The sequence below is a fragment of the Coregonus clupeaformis genome, unplaced genomic scaffold, assembly GCF_020615455.1.
Source record: "Coregonus clupeaformis isolate EN_2021a unplaced genomic scaffold, ASM2061545v1 scaf0529, whole genome shotgun sequence".
Lineage (NCBI taxonomy): Eukaryota > Metazoa > Chordata > Actinopteri > Salmoniformes > Salmonidae > Coregonus > Coregonus clupeaformis.
The window spans coordinates 211600-238978 of NW_025533984.1; the positions used below are offsets into that span (position 1 = coordinate 211600).

A 27379-nucleotide genomic window follows, 5' to 3' on the forward strand; every position below is an offset into this window, starting at 1 on the left:
CTGCCAGTCTTCACTAGATGGGGTCCTTAAGTCATTCTCAAGTTCATGTAGCTCTGGGAAGAAGAGTTGCCTTGTTTCGATGCTCTTATTTGTTACAGATTTGATTCACACCACCAGTGAACTGGTGTTCAAATAAATGGAATGACTACAAATATGCACTAAATAAGTACAAACAACATACGTTTATTTACCCATTCTCTCCAAAACAGTGTCAATCAAACCTTGCCCATTTCCATTATGAAGTAGTGTACTAGTGTAGTTCCATTATTGCAGATGCTTGCATTAGAATTCCAAATACTAAAGTATAGCATTTCAGTCATACCCCATGCCTCTGATAAAAAAAGTTAGTGTTATGTTAAATAAGTGTTAAATCATCAACTTAAATACTTGGCAGTTGGCACATTCAGTTAATTCCCTTTAACTCAGACAAAGTTGCATTGAATACACTATATTATCATGTCTTTACCTACAGATTCCATCTCAGATGTAGCATCTCATTACATATACAGTACATACAGGATGAGAACACATCAACCATGATAAATATGTCCTCAAAACCTTTTATTACAGTGAATGTTACTATGCTGGATGGAATCAAAAAGGAACTCCTTGCTCTTGAGGTACAATACAGGATAAAGGACAAAATAGTGGGGCATAATACTTTACTGGCATGGTCAATGTATCACCTTTTGTTTAGGTGTTTACCAGGCCTACATGAGTAAAAGTTTCAATTTACTCAAATTTACTTTTTTATTTTATTTGTGAAAATGGTGGTACATTACTGCAGTTATAAAGTGTTATGAATAACCCAGTATCCTTTTAGGGAATTAACGTTTCAATCTTCACATGAGCATAAAAATGTACAATGGTGTAATCCTTTTTATCTCACACAAATGTAGTAGTTCTTTTACCTTCTCTTTAAGAAGTATAGTGTTCTAGAACTTCTAACCATCTGCTTTAACCATCCAGTGGGCTCTGGAATGCCTACATCCCTTTCCTAGGCAGCGATTGGTGGAGAGGTAACAGACGTTTTAAACCAGCGCCCTCCCTGGGGATCCCAACAAATAAATAAAGAGGGCATTCTGCTCTGTTCAGTCACTGGGAGGACCTACTGAATTGCCTTCAGTTCAGCAACGTCTTAATTCACTCATTCGTGTGTGTGTATATATATATATATATATATATATATATATATATCACACACAGCAGTGATGCAAAATATATGATACACTACAACAAGATATCATTAACATTTTAGAGCTTCATTTGTTAGAGGGTTGCTGTGTAAAACTGGTAAACTGTCACTTAAAAACACTTTACAACTTCAGTTGTCTTAGCACCATAACTTGGGGCTCTATTTAATCCGTATCGCGGAAGTTCAGCGTTACAGCGTGATAGAAATTTAAAGGCAATGTTACGCATTAGTGGAGACTGCATCACAGTAAACACTGCATATGTCGGCTCAATCGGAAATTACCTTAACATTTATATTGCGCCATCTGTAACGCTTCACTGGTACAGATTAAATGGAGCCCTAGATCTGGACAGATTGAGCAATTACTGTTTGACATGTCCTCCTGTGAAATACTGAAATCTTTGGTCAACTAAACTGCTATGTCGGAGAGTATTGAATAGAGCCCTCATGATACGTAATTGGGGATAATTTAAGAGCAAGCTTGGGCAACTTCATACTACATGTAGTTAATTAGATCATAAATATTGTGGATTTTAAAGATGAAAGAAGCTTATTAAAATGTGTGCAGTCTATACATTACGCAAAACAAACAAAATCTTGCTTTCCTTTCATACTGTATCTTCCTCTCCTTTCATGTAATCCAAGAGAGCCATGGTAGTCAAGAGTCTCATCACAGATGCGGTAGCAGTCCTTAGTTGTAAGAAGGATAACTCCCACACCTGATATTACCTCTGTACGTTGTTTATTTTGTCAATGTTTAGGCCAAATACCTTTTTCAAGACCTTAAGCCATTCAGGTGAATGGCAGCAACAAACTGCTTCCCACGAAACACAACAAAAGCCCAGACAGGAACTTTTATTGGAGGGGACTCTGGTTACAGTCCATAAAGTGGTTCCAGATTCTTCGGTTTGGTGCCCTGTCGATCATCGCGCCTCCACTCATAGCTCTGTTAAACGTGTCCTTCACAACCATCCTCCACGAACCATTCAGTTTCCCGTATTGCCCATTGGCAATCTCCTCACAAGCCAAAAACAAGTTTGGCTTCTTTACGGTCTTTCAGTTTTTCAGTCTGTATTTCAGCACTCATATTATAGTGTCCACCCAGAGTCAGGTTCTAGACTGTCCCCTCCCCTGTGGGTCAGTGTGTTTGGCCCAGGGACTGAGGGCCTGCTCTGGGCACCGTGTCAGGCCCCCTAGAGGTCTGAGGCCTGGAGAGAGGGGGCTAGCTGAGTCCCCTGTGTTGTGACTGTCTGTGGGCCACTCGTGTGCAGGAGGCACAGCAGGTTGTTTTGTAGTAGTCGTACACACAGAGACGTGCCTGGACCACCACATTGCAGTTGAAATACTTGTCTCGACAGTTCTCGTCTGAAAAACAATCATAATATCGAAAGTCAGTGATCAGTGATTTTAAGTTTTAGAAATCTTTAAGTATTTTCACAAGTTTTCCGTATGGAATAAGATCTTCATAAATGTTTAACCATTTTAGACTAAAATCCCCTCTAACCCTCATTAAAAATGTCTGACAGTAGTTAGGACCAGACCAGCCATCATTAACCAATCCAACTGTATGACATTCCAGAGGAGGTGCCTTGGCCCCTGATCCATATTTACTATACAGTAGTAACTGACCTATGTGTGGGACGCAGGGCTCTGGGTTGCACTCCTCTCTCTCCACTGGTTTCAGCTGCTCCTCACAGCCCTCACTGGAGAGCATGTCATCAGACAGACAGCGCACCTCCCTCACACGGAAGCCCCCCTCACACGTCTTAGAACACTGCAGGGACAGGGACAGAGAATACAGTACAAACCTCAATCTCCCTTTCTTCAATTGCACTTACAAGAGAGTGTATTTCACAAGTTACAACTCCACATAAGAGCGTGTGTGTCTGTGTTTCTTCATGTGTGAGTGCGTGCATGTGTGGGCATGTGCATGTACAGTTACTCACAGCACTCCAGTCTGTATGGTACCACTTGGCCCCGCAGGACTTGAGGTGGCAGCTCTGCTGATTAAGAGGCTTGTCGAGAGAGGAACATTCGTATGGCGGCATTACATTGAAACCCTCCTCAGACTTCATCAGACACACCACTGCCCTCTGCTGGCTGCCCGAGCCACACTCCGCTGAGCACTGGAGGAAGGAGGCAAGACCATAGGGAAACTACACATGGGCATGACATGAGACATCTGAACTGTTTCAACATGTTTAGTTTTTTCAAATAAAAAGGCATGATTGGCTGACCTGAGTTATGTGATAGAAGGTATACCTTACTTACAGGGACGGTTTCCTGGACAGAGATTAAGCCTAGTCCTGTACTAAAAAGCTATTTCAAATGGAAATAATGAACAAGGAATTTGTAACATCTGAGTGTTCCTCTTTGTATCCTGGGGTAAGATGTTTTGTTGTTGGGGGGGTGGATAGGTAATACAACTAACATGACATCAGCAGAAATGTAAATAATGGACAGGAGACATCTGTAAAATCAGCAGCAAATCCTCATCTTAATCTTTTCCCAGATGATGTGTCCCTACAAGCCCAGTTTGACCCGGTGTTGTCCGGTCTTACCTGACTCCAGGGGGCTGTAAACCACTCGATGCGACTCTCACAGGGGCCGTGATTACAGACCTGAGAGTCAGCGGGGCGCTCATGACCACACCCCTCCAGAGGCAGGCTGCTGATGTGATTGGTCAGGCACAGAACGCTGCGCGTCCGCACGCCCATCCCACACTCAGCAGAACACTGCAGAGAGCAAAAACATGGTAAGCAACAATACAAACAGTTGACCTATGGCGTGATTCAATCCGATCAGCAGTAGATCCGTGTATAGCGCACTTGACATTTAAAGGTAATTTCCAATTGAGCCGGCATACGCAGCGTTTACTGTGAATGCGGAACATTACCTTTAAAAGGTGCAAAGCTGACAAAGTGCGATCTGATTGAATCCCGGCCCTAGCATCAGCCTAATTTTTAACAGTAGTATCAAGTCAATTTGTCTTCAATTATAATCTTGCATATACAATACTGTAGTAGATGCAATCCAATCAAGTACTACAATTACTACAGAATTAGGTTAGAAAAGGGTTAGACAGTGATGGTGAGAGTACATTTCCTCAGTCCTACACATACAGTTGAAGTCGGAAGTTTACATACACTTAGGTTGGAGTCATTAAAACTCGTTTTTCAACCACTCCACAAATTTCTTGTTAACAAACTATAGTTTTGGCAAGTCGGTTAGGACATCTACTTTGTGCATGACACAAGTAATTTTTCCAACAATTGTTTACAGACAGATTATTTCACTTATAATTCACTGTATCACAATTCCAGTGGGTCAGAAGTTTACATACACTAAGTTGACTGTGCCTTTAAACAGCTTGGAAAATTCCAGAAAATGATGTCATGGCTTTAGAAGCTTCTGATAGGCTAATTGACATCATTTGAGTCAATTGGAGGTGTACCTGTGGATGTATTTCAAGGCCTATCTTCAAACTCAGTGTCTCTTTGCTTGACATCATGGAAAAATCAAAAGAAATCAGCGAAGAACTCAGAACAACAGCAAAGGACCTTGTGAAGATGCTGGAGGAAACAGGTACAAAAGTATCTATATCCACAGTAAAACGAGTCCTAAAACCGCCATAAAAAAGCCAGACTACGGTTTGCAACTGCACATGGGGACAAAGATCGTACTTTTTGGAGAAATGTCCTCTGGTCAGATGAAACAAAAATAGAACTGTTTGCCCATAATGACCATCGTTATGTTTGGAGGAAAAAGGGGGTAGCTTGCAAGCCGAAGAACATTATCCCAACCGTGAAGCACGGGGGTGGCAGCATCATGCTGTGGGGGTGCTTTGCTGCAGGAGGCACTGGTGCACTTCACAAAATAGATGGCATCATGAGGAAGGAAAATTATGTGGATATATTGAAGCAACATCTCAAGACATCAGTCAGGAAGTTAAAGCTTGGTCTCAAATGGGTCTTCCAAATGGACAACGACCCCAAGCATACTTCCAAAGTTGTGGCAAAATGGTCAAGGTATTGGAGTGGCCATCACAAAGCCCTGACCCTAATCCTATAGAAAATGTGTGGGCAGAACTGAAAATACGTGTGCGAGCAAGGAGGCCTACAAACCTGACTTACACAAGCTCTGTCAGGAGGAGTGGGCCAAAATTCACCCAACTTATTGTGGGAAGCTTGTGGAAGGCTACCCGAAACGTTTGACCCAAGTTAAACAATTTAAAGGCAATGCTACCAAATACTAATTGAGTGTATGTAAATTTCTGACCCACTGGGAATGTGATGCAATAAATAAAAGCTGAAATAAATCATTCTCTCTACTATTATTCTGACATTTCACATTCTTAAAATAAAGTGGTGATCCTAACTGATCTAAGACAGGGAATTTTTACTAGGATTAAATGTCAGGACTTGTGAAAAACTGAGTTTAAATGTATTTGGCTAAGGTGTATGTAAACTTCCGACTTCAACTGTACATGCCTTATTCCCCCACTCAGTGAAGAACCAACTCTTAGCACAGGGCCCCATGTCACAGTTCTCATTGTCACTGGGTCGCAGCTTCATGTTGCACTCCTCGTCCGACACAAAGTCTCCCACGTTGCTGACACAGTGCACCTCCCTGGTCCTCTGGCCCACACCACAGGGAACAGAGCACTGGGGAAACACAGTATGGACAGAAAGAATACTATAGGGGTAAACAGTGTTCAGTTCATCTCATAGTGTAAACACGGGTCAGTTCTCTCTGATGGATGTAACCTGTTGTCTGTGAAAACGGATGCCGTGCAGTGGGCCTGAGACATGTCACAACTTGGAAAATACTCCACAGAATACTTGCTCGGGTTTAATTTAAGGAATGTTAGCAACTTTGGAGGAATGATAACATTTATCTAATTGGGTTTCATGTACTTTCTGATACATTGTTCTAATGCAGTATGGAATATGTTAAATCTTGTCTGAGTACTTTTAACTTTTGATTGAGCCTGCCTGGAGTGTCAGATGGGTGGGTAGGTTTACACTTTTAAGACTATTCTATTAGTTCAACGCGCCGAGCAGGCTCAATTAAGTGCATCTAAAATATTTGAAACAAATACTATTTGAAGCATATTTGAGCCCTATCCTATGTGCTGACTGAGGGGTCAGTCAGTGCTGTCTTGTGATTGATTGACAGCTGTCACTCACGGCGCTCCACTCGGTGCGTATCTGCCACTCGCTGCAGATTTTCAGCTGGCAGGTGCTGGTGGTCTCAGGCTGCTCCAGGTGGCGGCAGCGGCTGGTGTGGACGTTGAGGGTCCGGTTGGCGTACACCTGCCTGCACAAGACCTGGCGGTGCTGCATACCCAGACCACATGTCTTACTGCACTCCGACCACTCACCAATGTCCCAGCTGCACAGTAGGACACACAAGGCCCCATGTTCAGAGGGACACAATAGCGATGTGGTGCCAACATAGCTAATAAAACATGCGGTCAATTGTCCAATTAGATTCTAATTATGATCTAATTATTAGACTATAAAGAGGACGGGTCAGGATCTTTTCATGAAAAATATATGAAATCTGGGTCCTATGACTTCTGCTAAAGCTCTGTGTATGTATTGAAAGAGTGTGTGTAGTGTCTAAGAGCCCTGTATGTAATGTAAGTGTGGTTGAGACAGAGGGGTCTCTCACAAGGCAGGGCAGGGCTGGAGGTTGCAGGGCTCCTCCTGTGAACTGGGCCTGGTGCTGCTGTCACACTGGTTCTCTGGTACCTGCTCATGGCTCAGTCTGTGGACACAGCGGAAGATGGTGTACCTGCTACCTGAAAACCAATACACAGGAGAGCATTAGATATTCATGACTCAATACTGCATCTTCACTACTCACCGTGGGAATCTGTTAAACCTAGTTGATCAACTAGTATCAATCAGAGCATCAGAGGTTGAGACCTCTTGGGGCTTCAGTTCAGACAGATGCATGCCATGTCTTACCTCTGCCACAGGAGGCGCTACACTCTGTTGCCCCAGACAGTTTCCAGTTGTATTCTCTCTGCCGTCTGGGTGGCTGGACCGCTGGCACCTGGTTGTTGGGTACCTGGGTAGGGTACTTGCCCCCTCCTGCTGGATCGTACCCCTCCTGGTTGGGGTTGCCATGGTGGTCATTCCCACCTTGCCCATGCAAAGTGTTCCCTGGGAGATTGAACATAGTATTTCAGCCAACGAAACCAGGGGAAAACTCACAGTCATTGAGATGCAGCGCCATCAGTGGTTGTGACCCCCTCCCGTTGTGGACTAATAATTCATTTAGGATGCATCAGTAAATTTGGGGAGCCTCACCTCCAGGCCTGTGTTTGGGGTGCTGTGGGTGGACTGGATTCCTGTGATCAGGATGCTGTTGAGGGTTGTCGGAGGGAAGGATGAATTCATAGCTCACTCCTGGGTTGGGCTGTTGGTAGATCACCTGAGGACAGAGCAAAACTTATTCAGTGAAGAAGTTAATTACAACATAATGTGCCAGTGTAAACTGCCAGAGAAATATGTGCCAATATGAGCTGTTACATACATAAACATCCAGGATCTCATTGGTTGGCCCCTCAGCCAGGAAGGACTCCCCGGCGGTGCTGGTGATCTCATTGGGTCGTCGGTAGGTGAACATGGTGCCCACTCCCTCATACTTCCCCGGCCGGTCAATGGCCCAGTTCCCATTGATGATGGAGCGACCTGAGCGGCTTTTCAGAGCTGCAGACAGACCATGAGTTGACTGTTAATAAAACCCACATTAAAGGAAAACTCCACCCAAAAACTATATTTTGGTATTTGTTTCATTAGTCCCAAAATGTCAGTACTCAAGTTTAAGGTACAGTGGGGAAAAAAAGTATTTAGTCAGCCACCAATTGTGCAAGTTCTCCCACTTAAAAAGATGAGAGAGGCCTGTAATTTTCATCATAGGTACACGTCAACTATGACAGACAAATTGAGAAAAAAAAATCCAGAAAATCCCATTGTAGGATTTTTAATGAATTTATTTGCAAATTATGGTGGAAAATAAGTATTTGGTCACCTACAAACAAGCAAGATTTCTGGCTCTCACAGACCTGTAACTTCTTCTTTAAGAGGCTCCTCTGTCCTCCACTCGTTACCTGTATTAATGGCACCTGTTTGAACTTATTATCAGTATAAAAGACACCTGTCCACAACCTCAAACAGTCACACTCCAAACTTCACAATGGCCAAGACCAAAGAGCTGTCAAAGGACACCAAAAACAAAATTGTAGACCTGCACCAGGCTGGGAAGACTGAATCTGCAATAGGTAAGCAGCTTGGTTTGAAGAAATCAACTGTGGGAGCAATTATTAGGAAATGGAAGACATACAAGACCACTGATAATCTCCCTCGATCTGGGGCTCCACGCAAGATCTCACCCCGTGGGGTCAAAATGATCACAAGAACGGTGAGCAAAAATCCCAGAACCACACGGGGGGACCTAGTGAATGACCTGCAGAGAGCTGGGACCAAAGTAACAAAGCCAACCATCAGTAACACACTACGCCGCCAGGGACTCAAATCCTGCAGTGCGAGACGTGTCCCCCTGCTTAAGCCAGTACATGTCCAGGCCCGTCTGAAGTGCATTTGGATGATCCAGAAGAGGATTGGGAGAATGTCATATGGTCAGATGAAACCAAAATATAACTTTTTGGTAAAAACTCAACTCGTCATGTTTGGAGGACAAAGAATGCTGAGTTGCATCCAAAGAACACCATACCTACTGTGAAGCATGGGGTTGGAAACATCATGCTTTGGGGCTGTTTTTCTGTAAAGGGACCAGGACGACTGATCCGTGTAAAGGAAAGAATGAATGGGGCCATGTATCGTGAGATTTTGAGTGAAACCCTCCTTCCATCAGCAAGGGCATTGAAGATGAAACGTGGCTGGGTCTTTCAGCATGACAATGATCCCAAACACACCGCCCGGGCAACGAAGGAGTGGCTTCGTAAGAAGCATTTCAAGGTCCTGGAGTGGCCTAGCCAGTCTCCAGATCTCAACCCCATAGAAAATCTTTGGAGGGAGTTGAAAGTCTGTGTTGCCCAGCGACAGCCCCAAAACATCACTGCTCTAGAGGAGATCTGCATGGAGGAATGGGCCAAAATACCAGCAACAGTGTGTGAAAACCTTGTGAAGACTTACAGAAAACGTTTGACCTGTGTCATTGCCAACAAAGGGTATATAACAAAGTATTGAGAAACTTTTGTTATTGACCAAATACTTTTTTTCCACCATCATATGCCAATAAATTCATTAAAAATCCTACAATGTGATTTTCTGGATTTTTTTTTCTCATTTTGTCTGTCATAGTTGACGTGTACCTATGATGAAAATTACAGGCCTCTCTCATCTTTTTAAGTGGGAGAACTTGCACAATTGGTGGCTGACTAAATACTTTTTTTCCCCACTGTATGTAACTTTCAAAATACAGAAATGATCCCCATATGATACATTTTGCATCAGATGATGCAAAACGCAGCGTCATATGATTCAAAATGCATCATACCCAGACTATTTGCATTGCCCCCGCCCCCCCTCTTTTACGCTGTTTCTACTCTCTGTTTATTATCTATGCATAGTCACTTTAATAACTCTACCTACATGTACATATTTCCTCAATTACCTCGACTAACCGGTGCCCCCGCATTGACACTGTGCCGGTACCCCCTGTATATAGCCTCGCTATTGTTATTTTACTATTGTTATTTTACTGCTGCTCTTTATTTTATTTTTTTGGTATTCTTTCTTTAACCCTCCTGTTGTCCTGGGGTCATTCTGACCCCAAATTAAATCTTTTGCCGACAAAATATGTTTTTTATTCATCAATTGGTCTGAAAATAACGGTAGTTGTTTAATACTATGCTCTTTATGATTCAAACAAATTTGAAGTAATTTGATTGAATTATGGGTGTTTTACTAAATGTAATAACTTCTGTTGTCCTCTGGGGTCAAAAAAGACCCCGCAGCACAAAGTTTACATACTGCTTGGCAAAACATCTTTGATCATGTTTCTTTGATGTGTGGGGTCAAGCAATGGTTATGACAACAACAACAACAAAAAAAGTATTTTCTCACAGGTGTTTGGGCATTTCACATTTTAGTCTGAGAGAGACAGGCAGCACAATGAGGAGGCAGAAGTTTTATAATGCACAGGAGGCTTGCAAGATAATTTTTGAAATAAAAGAAAATAATGACCAGGAGGACAATGCTGCACATAATGAGGATGAATCAACTGATGAAGAGGGTTCAGGGTCAGAAGAGGAGGAACATAATGATGAGGTGATAGATCCAACATACAGACAGCATGCTACTTCTTCCTCCGAAGATTCCCCCACATCTCCTGCTGCAGAAATGGAAGATGATTATGAATATAAGGAAATGGATGAACGTGATGATGACGTAGAATCTGAAGCTGGTATGGAAGAAGTGTCAGAAGTGGAGCACTGCACCTATTATGATGAAGAATCAACAGATGAGGTAGAATCTGAAGTTGAAATGGAAGAAGTGTCAGAAGTGGAGGACATCATCTATTATGATGAAGACGAAGAATCAACAGATGAGGTAGAATCTGAGGAAGAGGACCCAGCTGACCCTGAACCCTCTTCATCAGTTGATTCATCCTCATTATGTGCAGCATTGTCCTCCTGGTCATTATTTTCTTTTATTTCAAAAATTATCTTGCAAGCCTCCTGTGCATTATAAAACTTCTGCCTCCTCATTGTGCTGCCTGTCTCTCTCAGACTAAAATGTGAAATGCCCAAACACCTGTGAGAAAATACTTTTTTTGTTGTTGTTGTTGTCATAACCATTGCTTGACCCCACACATCAAAGAAACATGATCAAAGATGTTTTGACCCCACACATCAAAGAAACATGATCAAAGATGTTTTGCCAAGCAGTATGTAAACTTTGTGCTGCGGGGTCTTTTTGATCCCAGAGGACAACAGAAGTTATTACATTTAGTAAAACACCCATAATTCAATCAAATTACTTCAAATTTGTTTGAATCATAAAGAGCATAGTATTAAACAACTACCGTTATTTTCAGACTAAATATGTAACACAGAATTGATTGAAAATGTATACTGTATGCTTTATAAACAGTCAAACCAGGCAGGACAAAAGGTGTGATTATGGGCTGTCATTAATAAAAATAAAATGATTCAAAAACAGCATCCTCACTAAACTTTTACAAATACCACTCAGTGATAAGTCAAATAGTCAAAATAATAATAGGTCAAAATAATTCATAGTTTCATTGTATTTTTACTTAAAAACAGGGTATACTTTTATGTAAACAAGGTCTATTGGCTCTAAATTCCAAAACAAATGAAAAAAATTCTAGTAATGGGTTGAACAGAAGTAAGAATAAAGATGTAACACAGAATTGATTGAAAATGTATACTGTATGCTTTATAAACAGTCAAACCAGGCGGGGTCATTTTTGACCCCAGAGGACAAAAGGTGTGATTATGGGCTGTCATTAATAAAAATTAAATGATTCAAAAACAGCATCCTCACTAAACTTTTACAAATACCACTCAGTGATAAGTGAAATAGTCAAAATAATAATAGGTCAAAATAATTCATAGTTTCATTGTATTTTTACTTAAAAACAGGGTATACTTTTATGTAAACAAGGTCTATTGGCTCTAAATTCCAAAACAAATGAAAAAAATTCTAGTAATGGGTTGAACAGAAGTAAGAATAAAGATGTAACACAGAATTGATTGAAAATGTATACTGTATGCTTTATAAACAGTCAAACCAGGCGGGGTCATTTTTGACCCCAGAGGACAAAAGGTGTGATTATGGGCTGTCATTAATAAAAATTAAATGATTCAAAAACAGCATCCTCACTAAACTTTTACAAATACCACTCAGTGATAAGTGAAATAGTCAAAATAATAATAGGTCAAAATAATTCATAGTTTCATTGTATTTTTACTTAAAAACAGGGTATACTTTTATGTAAACAAGGTCTATTGGCTCTAAATTCCAAAACAAATGAAAAAATTCTAGTAATGGGTTGAACAGAAGTAAGAATAAAGATGTAACACAGAATTGATTGAAAATGTATACTGTATGCTTTATAAACAGTCAAACCAGGCGGGGTCATTTTTGACCCCAGAGGACAAAAGGTGTGATTATGGGCTGTCATTAATAAAAATTAAATGATTCAAAAACAGCATCCTCACTAAACTTTTACAAATACCACTCAGCGATAAGTGAAATAGTCAAAATAATAATAGGTCAAAATAATTCATAGTTTCATTGTATTTTTACTTAAAAACAGGGTATACTTTTATGTAAACAAGGTCTATTGGCTCTAAATTCCAAAACAAATGAAAAAAATTATAGTAATGGGTTGAACAGAAGTAAGAATAAAGATGTAACACAGAATTGATTGAAAATGTATACTGTATGCTTTATAAACAGTCAAACCAGGCGGGGTCATTTTTGACCCCAGAGGACAAAAAGGCGTAAGGCATTTGGGAGGACAACACGAGGGTTAAACTGCATTGTTGGTTATGGGCTTGTAAGTAAGCATTTCACTGTATGGTCTACACCTGTTGTATTCGGCGCATGTGACAAATACAATTTGATTTGATTTCTGTATTTTTGAAAGGAGTGAGCTATTTTCCTTTAAATGCTGAACTTCCTGCTTTACAGGAAGTATGGGGGCACTCAATATGGCCGCCAGTCCCCCCATCATAGAACAACAACTTGAATGGGAATGTCCATTCTATTAGTTATATGTCCATGAGACAGACAGCAACCCTTCCTGTCACAATCAGCTCTACTGTGCTTAGACAGACAGGAAATAATGCTGACAATCACTCTGCCATAACTGTTGTTTAATGTGAAGCAGTTTTAATGTAATGAGCAAATCAGTTAAAAGTGAGCGGTGTAATTACCGCTAACTGAATACATTTTGTCACATGTATCTTCAAAGCCGTGTCTTTTGTAAATGAGCAAACCTGTTAGTAAAGAGCTGGCAAAGCTTTATGTTAATTGTGTAGCTGAATCTCTGAACTCTACAGCCGCATAGGAGAATTCCATGGTTAGGGCAACAGGCCATCCGAAAATCATTAGACAAGTAACATTAAGACTACTGAATATAAGAGTGTTTGGACAACTAAAAGCACACAGGCCCCGTGTAGCTCAGTTGGTATAGCATGGCGCTTGCAACGCCAGGGTTGTGGGTTCGATTCCCACGGGGGGCCAGTATAATTTTTTTTTTTTTAAATGTGTGCACTCACTAACTGTAAGTCGTTCTGGATAAGAGCGTCTGCTAAATGACTAAAATGTAAAAATGTAAATTAGCCATGCAGAAATAAACTAGAACAGAAGTCTATTGAGGAGAATGGGGCAAACATCAGGGGATAATGGTAATGATAAGTAGTTCAATGGAAGAATCCTCGGTTGTCTCCTGTTTCCATCTCTCCTCCAGAATGTTTGCATTTATCCCCAGGATGTTGCATTCACAGCAAGCTCTTACCCGATGACATATGAACTCTTCCAACAACAACGCCAACAGACGCAGGAACAGCAGTCACTGAAAGGAGCCATTATCCATGCATACTCTACATTTCCTGCTAAGGTGCTTACTCACTGAGTAAGTATTGTGTAAGGGTTGAGTAGGGACTCATTAAAAAAGCAGGGCATAACTTGGAACCCCCAGTTAGTAGTTTTGACTTTGAAAGGTAGTTTCAGAGCAGGTTCCATCGCTGGGCTCAGTCAGTAGTGTTGGTTTTCTAGGCAGCAGTGAAATTCCTCACCTTAATTAAAAAGGATGGGAAGGCTGGAGGAAAAGGTCCTCTAATGAAAGCTTGTTTATGTACTATCCCCTGAGGGGAGCAGCCAGGCCAGGGGAAGTGGGGGCCAGGCACTCCCTCTCTCTCTCTCTCTCTGCTCTGCCAGACCCACTGCTATGCTATGGCATGGCTCTCATTAAACCAATGTCTCCAACAATAAAACACTGACATTCCAGTAGTCATTCCTGAAAATAGACCCACTTCTGTGTCACACTGTTATGCATCTATAAAGACAATAACCTATTTATTCAATGAATTTTGGCTAAGGGCTTTTTTTAAATAAAAGATTGTAACCAGAAGTGCACTGTGTGGTTACTTACTACTGACAACATAGAAATGCCCACATTTGGAAAATCCTAAATTCCGGAAAAAGCCCTCCTGCTCTGTATTTGATTTGCCTTTTAATTAAATGAATCAAATCAATTTAACAAGCAGCTGTTCCCTGCTGCCTGATACCAGGCTCACAGCACGGATGTAGCAAGACATGACCTAAAATAGCTACTGCTGTCAGATGTTTTATAACTTGAAGCTTATCTTTAAATGTTGACTTTTTATTAGTACCGTTAATGTAATGTGAATCATAATCTAACATGTGGTCGAAGGGAAAACCTAAAATTGTTATTGCATGTGTCATAGCTCATGGGCCTGATTCAGGCAGAGATGTATGGAGGCTTAAGAGGCAGTGGATAAAGAGCTGGTAACTCTGTAGCGAAACAGAGGTGTGTTGAGTAACCTTGCCTCAGACCTGAAGACTTGCGTTGGCCTCCCAAGCTACCCACTGGGCACACACTGGTTGAATCAACATTGTTCCCTCGTCATTTCAATGAAATTACGTTGAATTGACGTCCGTGCCCAGTGGGTAATGTCTAGGCTTTAGCTCAGTGGGCTAACACAGTCTTGTGGCACACAGGAGACCCGGGTTAAAACCCTGGTCAGTCACAGTCCTACTCACCCAGGTAATTCCTGCTCTTCACCGTCTCGGTGACGTTGATCTTGGTGGCTCCCTCTGGGATCTCCACTATCTTGTGGTAGCCCACCTTGTTCAGGTTGTGCTGCTGGAAGAGCCCTGACACCAGCTTACAGGCCATGTTGTCCCCGCCACACACCCCACACTTGTCCATCACCTTGCCTGAGCCCAGGTACTCATCGCAGCCCAGACTCTGTCAGAGAGGGAGAAGGAGGTCAAATGAGGGGACAGAGGACATGTATAGCATCTCACTAATCAATACCGGTACATTACAAACAGTACAGTGTGTTTTTGTTGTAAGCAGAGGGACTGTAGGATTTTTGAGGTGAAGCAATTTTCAATTGTTGAGCTACTGAGACATCTGTTTTAACAAGCAACTGTTTTACCACTGAATTGCATGGAAAAGTAAATAACATGAACAACCTCATTAATCAAGTAAAGAGGGGAGAATGAGAGATAATAAACCGAAGCTTATCCCAGCATATTCATAAACAAACCCATGTTATTTCACCTCTCTAACTCCCTGACCTGCTGCACATAATTAACTACCATAACACAACAACCAATTAGTCTGAGCCCGGCTTCATTCCAACAACAGGCATATTCTTGGCACGATGCTAGAGTAGTAACGGCTCCCAAAGTTTCAGAGCAAATCCTCAGGGGTGTTAGCTTTCTCTGTCACGTTGGCACTCATAAATTACAGGTAGCCTGGATACGGTAAGTATAGAACACTCAAATCAGCAGTCGATAAATCCAGCCAATCCAGCCGTAAAAGTAGTTTGCTGTGTGAACAGGTGCTGCAGGCAGGGGCCTGGTTGGGACTGATCCCAGCAGGCCACCATACTTCTATAATTCCAGACCCCTAGGAAGTGGAGAGTAGACACTGGCATGCCAGGATCAGGATACGCCCTTAGCCCGTCACCACTCGAACCTCGAACCGAAGGGACGACCGAAGGGACGACCGAGGGAGGGTTCAGCAGGGGATAAAAAATCAGTTTTGTTTTAATGACGCAAAGCTCCTCTGTGATTGGACGGCTGCCAACGTTAGTCTCTAGTCAGTCAGTATCTCTCAGGGAACGTTACGGTCAGTAGTCCAGTGAATAATCCCCCCCGTTCCTAGACATTACCCCGTCACAAACAATTTCCTCCCAATCCCAAGCCAGGACTAATGGGAATCTTGCCTTGCTAAACAGGCATATTTTCTCAGACCAACTGTATATATTATGTCCCAATATTCCTAAAAAATTTTACACAACATTTTATGTGTGGTCCTTAAGCACGGGGAATAACTAGGCTTACATAGAATAATCACACAAACAAATGCATATGAAGAGCAGACTACAGTCGTAATTAAAAAGGTTTTTGCTGTAGATTCAGGCTCTCTCAGCGGACTTCCTGGAGCTGCAGTAAGACAGTCAGCTGCAGGCTGGATGCAGGCTGGGACAGGGGGCTGGAAGAGGGAGATGGTGGCCAGGCCAGGGCTAGGGGTGGACTGAGGAGATTGGGGTAGACTCAGGAGACAGAAGCCTGGCTCTCGCCCACCCATAGCAGCGAGGTCTGCATCGGGCCAACACTCCACCCAGGCCAAAACAAATACACACTACCTCCTTCTACACAGGAAATAAGTGATGAGAGAGGGAATAGCAAACTAAGAGCCCTGAGAAATTACAAAACAGGGCAAATGTTATATTGGCCAATGTGGAATTATTCTAAGCACAAGGCTGACTGGATAAAAACGGATCTACAGTACATACTGTAGCCTATAGGCATTCAAATGTAAGATTGGTAGATGATGAAAAATAGATTGTTCCATATGAGTTTACACATTATTATATTTTCATACATCACATGTACAGTATGCAAGGCTATCACAAAAACTGGGATACCAAGTGAGTGGTATCTGTCTTCTCAATTTTCACCATAAAACACCCTGACTTCAAGCAACAACATTATCACAGATATCATTTCAATGTTTAGCCTTAATCCCAGGAGAAAGAGAACTGTTCCTTCCTTCCCCTCATAAACTACAGCCTGACAAGCATCGGCGATTAATGGTTATCTGTGGCCATTTGCGTGGGAAAAGCTCTGAATCACTATGTGTTAACGTGTGAATGGAGAGTCACATAATTTATTACCAGTAATCTGAGTAATCAGTCAATGTATGAAATATCATGTGATTAAGAGGCGTCAGTAGTGTTTTTACAAAAATTGTGCAATAAGGTTTTCCAAGCCTTTTAATATAGTAAAATGGCTTAGGGCATGGGACCTATACAGGAAGCATTGAGGGAATGTGTGTGGGGATTATTTCATATCAAATATTTTCACTGTTAATGTACAGTCCAGTATGTCTTTCAAATCATAAACTGTCAAAACAGACTTTTGAAACAGATGATAGGCCATGCAAAACAGTGAAGCTAGCAGTCATCTGTCTCCCAAACCTGAAAACAGTCACTCAGGCTGTCCTTGATATATCAAATATAAATGGACCTGCATCTCGAATTCATCAAAATGAGGTGTCTCAATGAACTTGTCTGGACACATGAACGTCCCCATGGGGTAAAGCGTGTGGGACTGTGCCCAAATCTCAAAGTGCACAATAAATGAGGATCCAAGTTTGGAGGGATCCTAGTTTTTCCCTTTCAAGGGGATCCACAGCATTTAAGTGCTCAATTTATTCAGAGACCACATCATTGCTTTTTTCTAATCTGCTCTCTGTGGGTGGTTTATAATTCTGCTTGGCACTGGACGACATCCCCTTTCAGTAGAACTATAATGGGCCTTTAAATGTCACTAAAATCCACCTCATCTGGAAATGGTTAGACGTGTCAGGATGGTAGTCAACTACCAGTCAAAGTGAGGAACGTCGGTTGAAAACAACAGTCTTCCAATAAACCCCAACAGCACTTTTCCAGATACAATAGATGTAAGGTCTTATGCTTTTAGGAATTGGCTTGTCATGATAGGGATGATAATCCCTTGTTTAGTTCAATGGAATGAATTTATGAAATTCTACTGAACCAGCAGACTATTGGTCTCTTTTCATCATACCAGTAACCACTTTATAACAAATGTTTGAGTTTGCATTAATAAGGTTATTAGAGACCCTTAAACTACAGTCTCACTATGATGCTAAAGCTATCCTAATCCCAAGCCTGTCCTCAGCTGTGCAGGCGCCTCTTCTCAGAAATCAAGGTTTGGGAGCTTTAAAATAACTGCCTAATGCACTTTAATTGAGTGGGTAAAGAAGGAAGGAAAAACTGGCATTTATTTCATTGCAAACATTCACACACTGTCAAGAAACTGTTGCAAAGACACTCCATGTCACTTAATCCTTTTCCCACAGGCTTGGCGTAGGTTACACTTGCCTTGCAATAATGTTGCTTTTAACTGTGTGGGGGGTCTTGATTTGAGGTTCCCAACAAGGAATACAAATATGAATATAGAAAGGAGAGGTCACAGTGACTTCATGCTGGAGTTAACAGGAATGTTGGAAACATCTTACAGTCCTTAACTCGACCAGCCCCCATCTTTCTTTAACTGTAAAGACTTTGGGCTAGATTCTATTAGATCTGCGCTAGCCAACACCCGCATAGCGATTGTTTTGGCGGTGTCAAAGGTAGAACTGCGTTAGCACTGTCAAATCCACAAGCGGCTCCTTGCGTTAGCTTATCATGGACACCGCTATTGGATGCAACGAAATCACCCGATTTTGTAATTCGACAAATCCCATGCAGCCGCATTAGAAGTTCATGCAGCCGCGTTACAAGTTCAAACACTGAAATGCGTGATGTTTTATTGTCTACACCTCGATTAGGCTGATAGACTATAAATCCCCCCCATCCAAATGAAATTGAAAACATGCATTAGAAGCCTACACTTTCTATCACCATTTTGAACTCCTAACACGATGGGGATTATAAGGAAGGGAGTGGTTTGTGACACAAAAGCAGCAACTCACTTATTTGTCAGCTCACACCACAGTTGCACCTCCAACATCGGCAAAACATCTGCTATGCGTATGTCTGCCAATGCGGGTTAACGCTCGTTCTGATTGAATCGAGGCCTTCATCTCCCCCATCTTCTGTAAATTAAGTAAATATGGTGGAAAAAGTCAGTAGCGGACTGCCTGCTAGGGTTTCTCACAGGCGGGTACTGGGACCCTGGGTTTAAATGGAGAGTGTTTGTGAGTGGATGTTTAGACAGAGAAATCCACTAATGACAACGAGATTGAAGCTAACGAGTGATTGACATCAACATGTGCAGATGGCCTATCAGTATAGGCCTATCAGGCAGCACTATGGAACACAAATACATCCAGATTCATGCAGCTGTTTCAGGAGCCCCATCTACACAAATGATCCATTATCAACCACATACTCTGCATATCAGGGACTCCAATGCAGACACTTTTATTCAGTCATTGCTGTAACTGACCCTGATACAGCTCTATCCTAGACCATAACTCTTCTGATCTCTGATCTCTACCTTGTCCATGGCTTGAGGTCAGAACGTACTTGGGTCTGGTCAGAGCTTAGACTAGGGGTTCCCACGATATGTTACTCTGGGTGCCATGCCAGACCCACCAGCCTGGAAACCACCAGTGATTACTGACTAAAGCTTAACGTCAGAAGAGTCAGGAAGGTAGATACCTCAATGAGTCCCTGAGAGAGCACCAAGACTGCTCACTGAATACATGATCCTATAAGGATAAGGATTGACATTGACTATATTAACGCACATGGTCCCTTAACACTATTACAGGGTACACAAACTTAGACATGCATCCAGCTGTATCTGGTCACTGATACTAAAACACATTTTTGTTTAATGTTCCAAGGTTAAAATCGTGCATATTATTTAACATTACATTAATATTTTAACTCCTAACATGTTGTCTCAGCATGTTTATCAAATAAAAACAAACTAAATGAATGCTGCATTAATGCAATACGTATTTATAACAATAACAGGCCCTAGAATTAAGTGTCAGCTAAATGGTTTGGACTAGCTTCACCAATTACATTTGATCAACTTAAATTCTTATGAGAATATCTTCAGATTAAAGGCATTCTCCATTTATTTTCAAACGATAACACTCCACTTTGACATGAAAGAAACACACACAACCTGCCGACCAAATTTACGACCAAAGAGTAACAGAGGTTGTTTTGTGAACATTATGGGTACATTTTCAACTCTTCACTTGCTGTACATCCAGCAGAGAATTCTGCTGGAGCGTTGCCATTGCTGTTATCAAGACTTGGCTTGCAATGATACGCCAGCTCATCTGGAAATGTAATATTTACATTACTGGGCTTCCAAGCTGAGATTTCTGGGGCAATGTCATACCAGATAATAATTCATAGTGGAGGTGACCTTACAGCAAGATGGCCACCGAATGGAAATTACATTATGCTGAGATCTATAGAAAACTCACTGACTGACCACAACCTCAACATGAAAAAAAGATAAGTGGGGATCATTTTCTGTTTGATCAAAAATGTGACTCATGGCTCCAGAGGAAATGGTAGTAATGAATAGTAACCTGGGTCATACATCAGAAGTGTTGACAATGAGAAATAAGTGGGTTCTAAACATTTTAAATCAAACAGAATGCAAGATATGTCTACATAATCAGTTGGGCCAACTTCAACTCTTTCAGTTTAACTCCCCACTGCACAAAATAATACTTACATTCAATAAACATAGTTAACTACTACTGACTTGGTTGGAATGATGAAGGTCTACAGTAGATCTATAGAAATGCCAAAATAACATAATCTCCCAGACTCATTATGGTATTCTATCTACCTACCCACTCACTGAGGATGCCTTCACTGTCTGCCTGGTTTGAAATCACAGAGGCACTGTGGTCAAGGAAAGTAAAGAGAGCTTCCTCTAACCTTCCTTGACTGGGATGTGAATGGCTAGAAGTGCTCTCACCCTGACATCCTGTCAGTCTCCCAAGCTAGACATGCTATAGTGGTACAGTCTTATATGGGCTTGGTGTAGACTTGAAGTTAGACATGCCATAGTCGTATCATATGGGGTCGGTGTATGTACAGTACGCCAGCCAGCTACCGCTGAGTCTCCCAGGCAGGCAGCCCTGGGAGTTGGTGTCAGGATGTCAGGAAGCGGTGTGGCTTGGCTTTAGAGAGGGCAGCAAACCTCAGCTATGTGTCAGTCATTCCATTCATTTAATATAATCTCCGTCCATGTACGCTTTCCTTCCTGTCTGTTTAAACACTACAGCACAATGAGGTGGTGGTGCTCTCTACCACAGCAGGCAGGCAGACAGTCAGGCAGTCAGGCAGGCAGGCAGGCAGGCAGGCAGGCAGACAGGCAGGCAGGCAGGGATTCAGAACAGAGGCTCACTCTACTTACTGTCTAATGAGCTCAACTTCTGACCAAAGGTGTTCCAATGCTGCTGATGTTGTTGAATGGTATTCACAATACAGGTATAAAGTAAATGTGATAACAAAATAACAAAATGCTCAATTCCATCACCTTTTAAATTGTTAGGACTAATGCAAACCCTGTGAACACTGAATATTGGACCTGCTGAGTTGAAACACTGGCCAGCTTTAAGAATAGGACCATACTGGCATCCTGTATAGCTTTAGAAAATACAGAGTCACATGTCCCATATAATAGTGTCTGTCTGTGTTTTACCACTGATTCCTATTTCAATTCTCACACAGAATCCAGTGTAACATAGTATGGCATGACAACCCACCCCCTCCGTTGGGTCGGTCGGTCCATGTGAAGTGCATGTGGTCAGACGTTGGCGGTGGCGTAGGCCACAAGCATCTGTCTCCCACATGGTGAGATGCTGTGTTCCTTTCTACCTTCCCTTTAGAAGCTCCTTTATCAGAACAGTGTTTAATGAGGGTGAGGTCGCTAACGACACACACTGCCTTTAACACAGTCAGCACTGGAAAAACATCTGCAGCTGTGGTGAAGGTAGGCTACTGTAGTGCTGGGGACTGCTCAGCGATCACAAGGTGAAAGGTGATTTTCACTTGCATACAGTATGATGAAGTCACTTTGTAAGGTACATCCATCAGACATTCAAGGGCTGCTCCCAATGAATAGTTTTAGACCTGTTATGGTACTGTACAACTTGCAATACCAATTGACATTTCCATATCATATTGCAGCATTAAAAGGAGATTAGGAAATATGGCCATTCTGGCTGCTATGACAGAAGAGAGGGAAAATTGGCAGCCTTCAACAAAGAACTAGAAAATATATTTATGTCCTATAACATTTTCATGCGTGTGCACTTTTTAAAACATTTTGCTTAACAAAATTAAATAGACAAATGGACCATCACAATCCATCTGTAAATGGAAGAATGGAAGACATACTTTCAAGAATCACAGACTTTTCCTCCAATTTCATCTCTGGAACTTGTATCATGGATATGTTGGGAAGCCAACCAAGCCAAGGCAATAATCTGAGCTTGTAACCACTAAAAGAAGCACAAACTCTTGGTCTTCTTGGACCACACAGTGGTAACTCATGGGTTCTTTCCCACTACATGGCTTTTCCCAACATCAATCATTACATGTGTCAAACCCCAAGCGGGTATCCAAAACAACCAGGAATAATGACTGAACTGTGGGGATAACTCTTCCCACTGAGAGAAGTAGGGATACTGTACATCAGCACGAGATACAATACAGGACAAAGTGGTAATAACATGGTAAAACAGTATGGCAACAAGCTATAGTTACTCAAATACTTGTTTTGCCCCGGATAGGAGTGGGGTCCTCAACAGTGAAGAGTAGAGTGACATATACTGGTCATGACTGGGGGATGTTTTCTCAAAAGTAAAGAGACCTCACGTCTCCCAGCCTGAGGCCTCAGGCCAAGGGCACAGAAGCCTCATAAATGCCCACTGCTTGTAAATGTCTCTGAAATAGCACAAACCGTGTTGATTCTACAGCCTTTAAAACACTGAGGGTTTCCTCTGACATCATTATCTGTTTGTAGAGGCTCTGTGTTGGGAACATAATGAATGGATTAACAAAAACCAGCAAGTGACCAAATACAGGGTAAGGGACAACTTAAGGACACACTTACATGTTTACATGTAGAAATTAAAGGTGCCCTATAGTGAGAGTTTTATTGGGCTCCCGAGTGGCGCAGTGGTCTAAGGCACTGCATCTCACTACAGACCCCCTGGTTCGATTCCAGGCTGTATCACAACCGGCCGTGATTGGGAGTCCCATAGGGCGGCGCACAATTGGCCCTGCGTCGTCCGGGTTTGGCCGGTGTAGGACGTCATTGTAAATAAGCATTTGTTCTTAACTGACTTGCCTAGTTAAATAAAGGTACAATTAAAAAAAATTGAGGGAACACTTAATCCTGTGCAATCATTCTCTAAAACACCAATCTCAACAGCTGCCGAATGACAAACTGCTGCTTCGCCTGACATCACTTATTTTTACAGAGATGTTTAGGAGAAGACAAAGCAAACCGGCTGCATGGACTCCTTCATTTATTCACATGCAACATGTTGGTCACAATGACTTTCATCAAGGTATATGATGAACAGATCAAACCAGGATACTGTACACAGAACTAGAATGAGACATCCTATTTCTATAACTGTATATCACCTCTCTCCAGCAGTATCACAGTGCTGTCACAGCCATGTAGTCATTCATCTACACACACGGAGCTGTGCCAAGCTATGCCCTATGACAAGCCAGACAGGCTAATTTAGGACGACACTCATCCCCCTTTCGAGTTTCCACAGTTATACTAAGTACAACTTTGTAGGACACTGTCCTTTATAACTATGTAACAGCCTGCCTTATAGGCGCTAGAGAGTAAACAGAACAGACTACCAAAGCTGCTTAACAGTGAAAACAGTCACACAGTAAATACCTCATCTGATCCCTACTTCCTCCTCTTGATCTATAATCTGCATTCATAGCCATGACATGAAGTAACTTATAACTTAACCTATCTACTAGAATCAGACTATCAACTTAAAGTTCAGCAGCTCAAGAAATACTTAAGAAGAACACCGGGCTAAACAGGCTAATTACATTCATAATACAGGTTTATACAGGTCATAGCTTTAGAGGGAGTCCCTCTTATGTCTGTTTGGGACGTCTAGAGGTCCTGGGACTGGGAGCGATGAGTAGCCAGTCCCAGACAGTCGGTCTCAGCCCAACCTGTGGAAAAGCAGAGAGGGTCCATAGTAAGACCATGGTATGGTTTTTAGTCTTACCTGTGACCACGGGTTCCCCTGCGCAGTCACACGCATGTGGAGGAGGCAGACAAGCAGCAGAAGAGCCAGACCTGATAGCATTCTCTCATGTGGCCAAGAACTATTGACCAGCAGCTCTCAGTCATGCATTCAGACAGGTCCTGTACAAAACGGTAGCTGCTCCTGGCTGTTTTGCCTTGCCTCTGTAGCGCAGTGAACGCCAAAACCACTACTGTGCTGATCTCTATGCACAGCCTTGTAAACTGAGCTGGAGGAGGCGTATCTGTGGAGGTTGGGGCATTTAAGAGGAAAAGTGAGGGGGAGGGAGAGAGAGAGAGAGAGAGAGAGAAGTGAGGAGAGAAGTGAGGTGAGGAGACAATGAAGTGGAACATGAAGCCTCCTACTGTGTGGGCAACAATGGACAGGTGTCGGTGAGACAACTCAACTGGATACCTTTGCTGAGCATTCTTTAGTAGGACTTGATAGAATACCATTGCATTGTAATCTAGACCACTGACAATGGAACACAGCAGACAGCCAAAGAAAAGTAACATAACAGCCCCAAATACTTTTTGGTCAAGTGGGCATTCTAACAAGGAAATAGACACACTACGGACAACATTTAATATTCTTAAACCTGGAGAAACCACAAACTCTGCAACAATATGATCCCTTTGCACTCTCTCTTATACAAGCATACTCAAGCACTTAATTGCCACGTCGCAAGGAAGGCTGGAAGTAAAAAAGCCTGAGCCAAAAAGCCTGAACTCATCATATGGTTTTCCTATTGCTGCACCATTGTTTCCACAACATTAAACCCTAATTCATCAGGACACACTGAAGTTAGGAGTGCGCTCTTCATCAGACTATGACAGTTGGTTTTCACATAAAAGTATATGACCATAGTGGGTGCATCAGGGCATTGTGGCTGTATTTGATTTGTAGACAAAGAGCATTTTTGCAGCCATGTTCACTTAACCATGAGATAATGTAATATTTTCCTATTTTAAAGCAGTACAGGGAGACCACAACAGGCACATGCAGCAAACTACTGTATCCACTTCAATTCTGTATTTCAGCTGGGCTATAGAGAGAGAGAGAGAGAGAGAGAGAGAGAGAGAGAGAGAGAGAGAGAGAGAGAGAGAGAGAGAGAGAGAGAGAGAGAGAGAGAGAGAGAGAGAGAGAGAGAGAGAGAGAGAGAGAGAGAGAGAGAGAGAGAGAGAGAGAGAGAGAGAGAGAAGAGAGAGAGAGAGAGAGAGAGAGAGAGAGAGAGAGAGAGAGAGAGAGAGAGAGAGAGAGAGAGAGAGAGAGAGAGAGAGGTCTACACTCTCCGCTCTACTTCCAGCAGGCTTTTAGAGGACACACCCTCTTCCTTAGGCCACAGGTGCATCTAATTCCATTACATCTCCAATTGTGTGTAAATCTTTCCCAGCGGCAAGCAAAGGCATCCAGGACAGACAAAAATACAGAAAGTTTAGAGAGTGGCGTCTCAACACCTGGACTTGGCTTGGCTTCTGCTGGCACTCTCTAGTCTTTCCCCACTTGCTCGCACTCTCTCTCTCTCTCTCTCTCTCTCTCCCTCCCTCCCTCCCAGAGGCAGACTGACTGACAGCCAGTGACTGAGCAGCCTGTCTGCAGCAACACATAACAGCTGCACACATGTTTACAGGGATTGTAGTGTATTGGGAAGAGAGCTTTTCAACCGCATGTCTATCTCTATAATCTCAGACACATCAGCTACTAATGCTCTCCTGATATACTGTATACTAATCTGGACAGATATTGAACAGTACCGCTTAACGCCCCGAGGCCGGCTGCTGGGACCTGCTGGATCAGACAGACTGAAAAGTAAAGCATGTCCTGGTTCTGGTTGGAGTTCTGTTTCCTTCAACATATGGGTCAGGTCAGCAGCCTTGGCTCCCAATGTCTCCTACCCACACACATCCACACACACCAGAGACATGCACTAGCCTACAGCATCAGGTGGTCTCACCATTACTGTACGGTATTCATACAATGAGTGTATTCATGTTTGCTTCCCATTTACTGTCATATTTCCATCATGTCTTAAAGTACGATGTAAGCATGACTTGGACAATTTTTTTTACATCCTGGCGATTTGAGCAGACATTTTCAAAAACCATTCTCTAACGAAACACTACTCTGGATTTCAATTCAATCTGTCTTATATTTAATTTTTTTAATCTACATATTACCATACATTTCAAACCCAAAACCCAAACATTAACTGCATGTACATTAAAAAGACCTATGGAGTTGACTGTGTCAGGAAGACCACAGTTCGAAGATCGAGCAGTAGAGCAGAATGAGAGAAAAAATTAATTTTCTGTGCATCTGGGATACATATTAGCTGCAGCAAGGCCAGGCATGTAGGTCCCTTGATTGTTTCCTTCGAGCAATGTCTTTGACTAAGGAAGGCAGAGAGAGTGGGTTGCTAATGAATAAAACAGTGAGAGTGTTAGGATAATGAGGGGTGTGGTGGAGGTGAGGTTAGGGATCGGGGAACATAGCTGCGATCACTATTGATTATTTGGCCTGTTTGGCTCATAAAGCCAGCTGTCTGTGAATAACAGGGTCATCCTGTGGGGAGGACAGGGGTATGGAGATCCACGGTATGCTACATTATCACTGGAGGTACATTGTGGGGCATGGGACTGTGACTGACTGACTGATAGAGAGATGCATCCCAAATGGCACCCTATTCCCTTTATAGTGCACTACTTTTGACCAGAGACCATAGGGATATATAGGTAATAGGATACCATTTGGGATATAAGCTCTGTGGGAAAACTGATCCTGGTTGTATGCTGGTTCTTTCCTGCTTGACACACCTGCTAATAGTCTGATGGTAATGAAGTTGTTAGGAGACAAAGATAAGGTGATCATTTATGACCAGGTTGACCTCAGGGGGCAGCCCACCTGCAGCACTGATGACACACTCACTTAGACACGACAAGTACGTACCAATGCACTTACCCCCTTTTTCCACACACATGCGTCACACACAAACACATGCACGCTCAAACATGCACTTGCACTGTTGTGTGCGCTCACACACACGCACACACACTGAATCTCCCTCTCAAATGACCATAAATTCCTGCCATTCAGCGAACCTTGACCACT

General features: G+C 42.4%; 1 protein-coding gene across 3 annotated transcripts in view; it reads right to left on the reverse strand.

The window, feature by feature from the left end:
* Positions 1–146: 146 nt before the first annotated feature.
* Positions 147–27379, reverse strand: part of LOC121583020 (thrombospondin type-1 domain-containing protein 4-like) — a 47528-nt gene continuing 20295 nt past the window's right edge. For 2 of the 3 annotated variants that reach the window (XM_045215832.1, XM_045215831.1), the window contains 11 exons: positions 14992–15199; positions 7742–7917; positions 7516–7639; positions 7171–7368; positions 6872–7001; positions 6385–6589; positions 5686–5859; positions 3757–3930; positions 3142–3321; positions 2825–2969; positions 147–2560 (listed from right to left, as the gene is read on the reverse strand). In XM_045215832.1, the coding sequence (XP_045071767.1) occupies positions 2418–2560; positions 2825–2969; positions 3142–3321; positions 3757–3930; positions 5686–5859; positions 6385–6589; positions 6872–7001; positions 7171–7368; positions 7516–7639; positions 7742–7917; positions 14992–15199 (1857 nt within the window). In that variant the 3' untranslated portion in view covers positions 147–2417. Of the gene's footprint in view, positions 2561–2824; positions 2970–3141; positions 3322–3756; positions 3931–5685; positions 5860–6384; positions 6590–6871; positions 7002–7170; positions 7369–7515; positions 7640–7741; positions 7918–14991; positions 15200–24253; positions 24433–27379 lie in introns of those variants that run through there. The other variant, XM_045215833.1, reaches the window with a different exon arrangement.